General features: G+C 35.5%; 1 protein-coding gene across 1 annotated transcript in view; it reads right to left on the bottom strand.

The window, feature by feature from the left end:
- Positions 1–222: 222 nt before the first annotated feature.
- LOC107694978 (transmembrane anterior posterior transformation protein 1 homolog) overlaps positions 223–5,699 on the bottom strand; it is a 23,264-nt gene continuing 17,787 nt past the window's right edge. The window contains exons 10-15 of the mRNA XM_016494729.1: positions 4,842–4,951; positions 4,605–4,664; positions 4,377–4,445; positions 3,969–4,045; positions 2,102–2,265; positions 223–1,958 (exon numbers count right to left, since the gene is read on the bottom strand). Coding sequence (XP_016350215.1) covers positions 1,714–1,958; positions 2,102–2,265; positions 3,969–4,045; positions 4,377–4,445; positions 4,605–4,664; positions 4,842–4,951 — 725 coding nt within the window. The 3' untranslated portion in view covers positions 223–1,713. The remainder of the gene's footprint in view (positions 1,959–2,101; positions 2,266–3,968; positions 4,046–4,376; positions 4,446–4,604; positions 4,665–4,841; positions 4,952–5,699) is intronic.

Raw genomic sequence — 5,699 nt, forward strand, 5'->3', positions numbered from 1 at the left:
ATATTACGGTCTCAGGATGTCAGATACGTCAGATACGTGGGCGCAGTTTAAAACCAGATCATACCACGGAGAATGCATTCTGACTGATAAAACTAAAAGGTGAATAAAAACCGTAAAATACTTACAATATGATGACCAGTCACAGCACCAAAAACATACAACTTTCTGTATAAATTCATATAAAACATGGCACAAATTACAAAACAACTTTTATTTGCTGTACCCAAAACAGGGATGGCATTACATAAAAACAAATGCTTTAGTCTTCAACATTTACGTATGAACCTACTTGTAACATTATGGTATATTTTAAAAACAAAAAATGAGAACACACTGTGAGGACAACAACCTGTGCAACCCTGTTCAGAATCTCTCCAAAATTAGTAATTAGATTTTTACAATGATAATAAAATAAAATACAATATACTGAAATGCAAACTATGCATATTTCAAAACATGGCAGGAACACTTCTATTAAGGTATTCTCAAAAAACATTTCGGTCAAAAGAGAATGGTGGAATATCAATTTTTTCAAGTCCCTTGGCATTTGGTACCTTTGCACCTCATGACTGTGTACTGGAGGTAAATTCTAGACATAGGCTGAACAGACTTAGATTGACATTCAACTTTCCTCACTGCAAAATCAACTTCCAATCAACATTATAAAACAGTATCAACATGATATTGAACTAGTAATTACTGGATAATAATTTAATTACATTTAAAACAACAAAATATTAATTATATCAAACAATAGTCTCAGTATAGGATTGGTCACAGATGATTTGAATTTCAAAATACACTAACAATGTGCATTAAAAAAAAAACACTAATTTTGTTACATTTCATATGAAACGGTTATTTGCTTTCATAGCTGGTGTAAATAAGCCAATATCACACTTAAAACAAAAATATTATGTACATCTTAAGACAATGTGGTAAATCAGTGCAAAGTTAAATCAGCTGGATTGGCACCATGTATATTGTACAGAGCTGAATTATCAAGCAGCCTGGCATTAGATCAGCCAAACCTTCCCTTTCTGGTCATGAGTCATGAGTTTTATAGAAACTTTTAAGAAGAAAATGAAAAACTGTATCTGTTACAATACAGACTTCAACTGAAACAAATAATACCTTTACTAGTTCTAAAAACAAATATTTGCCAGACTGATCAAGTCTAATGGCAGCATTATTGGCAAACTCGTTTAGCATATTAGTAAAAAGTGTGTGTATACAACATTATCTGTTTATATGAATCAGTTGTATATTGCTGAATTGTTTTTTTTTTTGTAAGTGTTTTAAAACTAATAATACATTATATGCTTTTTAGTATCCAATCAAAGACAAATTTCTAGTGGGAAAGGTCTAGTTTGTAAGAAGTTCATGCCTCAGTTATTGTTCAAGATGTTCTGTCTCGAGACAAACATATCCTAAGCAACACTAGATTCTACGCCCTGTTGATATGCCCGGCTGCCGAGGGTGAAGAGACTCTTTGTTTTGATTTAAAATGCTTTACGCACAAGATCTGCTTCCTTTGACAAATATTCCACAGGAATAGAAGAAGTGAGGACGGCAAATCTAGTAATTTTCCAGTTAGAGATACATAGTAGCAACCTCTGAAGAACTCACTCGAAAGTCAATTATGTCAGACTCAGACTCTGAGTCTTCTCCACTTTCGTTCCTGAGCAGTTACTATGGTGATGGGGTTAAAGTTCACCCGATTCGGTTGCCGCATATTGTGAAGCGGTCAATCTCCAACAGATCTTTTTTGGTGGCTCTGTGTTTAAGTTCAGTAGACTGTGGTGTCTCGCTACTGCTCTCCTCTGGTTTAGGAGGAGAATCTGGGGGCGGATCACTGGTCACCTCAGTTACAGGAGGTGGAGCTGGGGGAAAAGGCTTCGCTCTCGGGCTCGGCTGCTTGGTGATGGAGGTGGAGGGTTGCTGCACTTTAGGCTCAGCTAAAAAGAGGTAAAGAAACAAAGAAAAAAAAAAAACAATTCAAAATTATCCTCCGCACACACACAAACACACAAAAAAAATAACATGAGTTTGAGAAACTGACAGAATGTCTGAACTACTGAATAGCCAAAACTGGTGTTACCTGAGGGTGGGGGAGATTTGGTGGGGTTGGCTTTCTTGGGAGTTTGTTTTGAGGTTTGAGCAGTCGGTCTTTCAAACAGCTTACCCTCCATGTTAGCTTCCTTCACATAGCGACAGGACTTGCCCAGAATAACTATATTATTCAACACTTTCATTGTTATCAATCTGCAGAATCAGACCAAACAATCAAAACATTTAAATTAAAAGCTGCAACTACTACTGCATAATCTTGTGTTGGGCAAGCTACTCACAAAATGTTTCCAACTACTCTACTATCACACTATTACTCTCTGTACTATCATACTATTACACTACATTAAGCATTTTTTACTTAATATACACTACCATTTAAAAGTTTTGGTTTGGCAAGTTTTTAAAACAAGTCATGTTCACCAAGGCTGCACTTATCTGGTCAAAAAATACAGTACTATTGTGATATATATATTGTGAAATGTTATTGGAATTTAAAATATCAGTTTTATATTTTTAAATATCATTTTTTCTGGTGATGGCAAAGCTGAATTTTCAGCTTTTACTTCAGTCTTCAGTGAGCACGTTTACATGCACGTTCTTAAACCGATTATGCTTAAGCCGAAAACGCACTTGGTCATTTAAATGCGGTAACCCGTTTCCTTTTATCGGAGTAAGGTCATAAACGGCGCAAGCATAAACCGGTCGCAACAGGTAGTTTTTTGCCTCTTACTCCGATTTCGCATGGCATGTAAACGCAATAACCCGCTTTCTGTCGGCTTATTGAAGTGCGCATGTGTGATACGTGACAGGAACGCATCGTTAGTGCAGATTTAAGCACATCTAGACCGAGCAAACGTCTTGCAGTAAAGAAAGAAGGAAATATATCACAAAAGCAGACTTTTTCATGACATGAAAATGATAAAAATGTGTTCTCATCTCGTGCAGCAGAAGTGGTTCAGTCACAATGCTGCGTTTATAACTGCATGAGAGGATAATATATGAGCTGTAAGTTTCCCGACATGTTGCAAGCTTAATTTAACATCACAACTGACAAATGTATGGAATACTCCGAGTCAGATACGCAAATTATATTTTGACGTCACTACAGGGAAATAACCTGATTTATTAATGAAGTCATGTAAACGCAGCTTACTTGCGTTGTCAGGTTACTGATGTGCATGTAAACGTGCTCAGTGTCTCATGACCCTTCAGAAATCATTCTAATATGGCGATTTGGTGTTATCTAAACATTTCTTATAATCATGAATTTTGAACAGTTGCTTAAATTTTTTTGTAGAAATATGATACGCTTTTTTCTTCAGGATTAAGCATTTATTTGAAACGGAAATCTTCTGAAATGTTATATAAGTCGTTACTGTCACTTTTGATCAATTCAATGCATCTTCGCTGAATAAAAGTAATAATTTTCTTAGAACAAAAAATAATTACAAAATTACTGACCCCAAACTTGTGAATGGTAATGTATTAAAAAAAAAGAAAATAAAGCAGCCTTTCCCTGCAACTTAATCATATCTCTTCACTCCATGATTTAAAAACTACAGCAGTGTATCCACCTCTACTGAGGAATGTAGTTTCTATTTGAAATGACACTAATGGCCAAAACTGCTCACAGAATGTTCACAGATTGTGTATTTGCACAGTATGAAAACAAAACAATCAAATACTCTCGGTCTGTAGAGATTGGGTTGCACACTAAGTCATGCAGTCAAATTTACACATTACTGTATGTGATACCTAGGCCTGTCACGATAACTTTTTGTTGTGCGATATATTGCCCCAGAAATAATTGCGATAAGCGATATTATTGTCATTTTAAAGACAATTTTATGCCACTGAATATATAATCACCATACACTTTGAGCTAACTCATTTACCCAAGATAAAAGAGGAGCAGACAGACAGATGAGAGAGCGCCCTGGATCTTCACTGAGCTCATCACCACTCGAATCAACTGAAGGAAACAAAACCATATCCTCAGTATCAGTATCACATATGCAATCCGTTACAGTCTTCAATAATACCTCTAATATATGATTTGTTGTTTACATTTAGTCATTTAGCAGACGCTTATATCCAAAGCGACTTACAAATGAGGACAATAAAAGCAGTCAAAACTAACAAAAGAGTTTAATGTGTCATTTTGCATTTTGGAATTACTATGCTGAAAGACAAAAAAACTAATATTGTTTAATTGAGTATTTTTTGGTTACCCTACAAATAAATTCTTATAGTTATGTGCAATAATAACCAGAGTAGTTAAACAAGTGAAAATATCTTCTCACCAGTACAGCTAGAGGTAAAGGAATGAAGCCCATCCTTCTTGCCACCGAATCGCTGTAGTCTGTGTAGGCCTGTCCATGAATCAACCACATTATATCTTCTTATATATATATATTTTTTTTTTCATAATTTTATGCTGGTTATAGATACTAGGGCTAGATTTGATAAAATAAGCATTTAAAAATGATTACATATTACATTAATAGTTCAGACAATAAACTTTTACTTACATTCTGTTGTCGACTGCTGACTAGTTCAAAGGCCAAGCTGGCTTTATATTCACTGTAGACCTAAAGAACATGACAGAAAGGCAAAGTTCATACAGTGGGTACGGAAAGTATTCAGACCCCCTTAAATTTTTTGGCGCCTATATTTAGGGCTATGTTAGTGCACTTTGTTGGCACCCTCAATGTGTACTTTTGAGATGGCTTATCTTTGAAAATCAATTACAAATCTGTGGCTCTCACATCGGCTGTGATGTCATTGAATTTAGTGATGAAGGCGTGCTTGACGATGTCGACTGCAACCTCAGACATGATTACTATGAGGACGTCAGGAAGCAGCACCCAGAGGTGATCTACAAGCAATATCAAGTCAAGTCAAGTCTGCTTTATTGTCAATTCTTCCACATGTACAGCACATACATACAGAGAATTGAAATTGCGTTACTCTCAGACCCTTGGTGCATACAGATAACACTAACAGTAGAACATAAATACAGATAGATACAGATTAAATATAAAATACAACTATACAAATATACAAATAAGGTCATGTAAAAAAATAAATAAAGCAGCACAAGGCACATGGCAGATAGAGTGCAAACCAGTGAAGTAAACAAACAGTGCAGATATAATGATTGTAGTGCAAAGAGCTTATTCAGACTGATTAAAGTGACAAAAAGCTCAGAAAGTTCTCTATTTAAACTTTCAGAAGAGGTAGTTGAATGAGGTCAGCTATGAGGTCAATATCAACAGTTAAAAGATTAACCAAGCATTGTTGAAAATTTGCTGAAAATGTACTTATCCAAAGGCCATCCAAGATGTACACCAATTTGTTTCTTCATCAGAACAGTTTTGGAGAAATTTAGCATTGCATCACTTGCTCACCAATGGATCCTCTGCAGTGAATGGGTGCCGTCAGAATGAGAGTTCAAACAGCTGATTAAAAACATTATAATAATTCCAGGGAAACTTGTGGATTATTGGTGTTATGGACTCTCATTCTGTTCTAATTACGTAACGAACTCATCTACATATTGGATGGCCTGGGGATGAGTCAATTTTCAGCACCTTTTTTTTTTTTTTTTTTTGGGGAAAATTTTG

Source organism: Sinocyclocheilus anshuiensis, unplaced genomic scaffold (assembly GCF_001515605.1).
Source record: "Sinocyclocheilus anshuiensis isolate Anshui unplaced genomic scaffold, SAMN03320099.WGS_v1.1 scaffold226, whole genome shotgun sequence".
NCBI classification, from domain to species: domain Eukaryota; kingdom Metazoa; phylum Chordata; class Actinopteri; order Cypriniformes; family Cyprinidae; genus Sinocyclocheilus; species Sinocyclocheilus anshuiensis.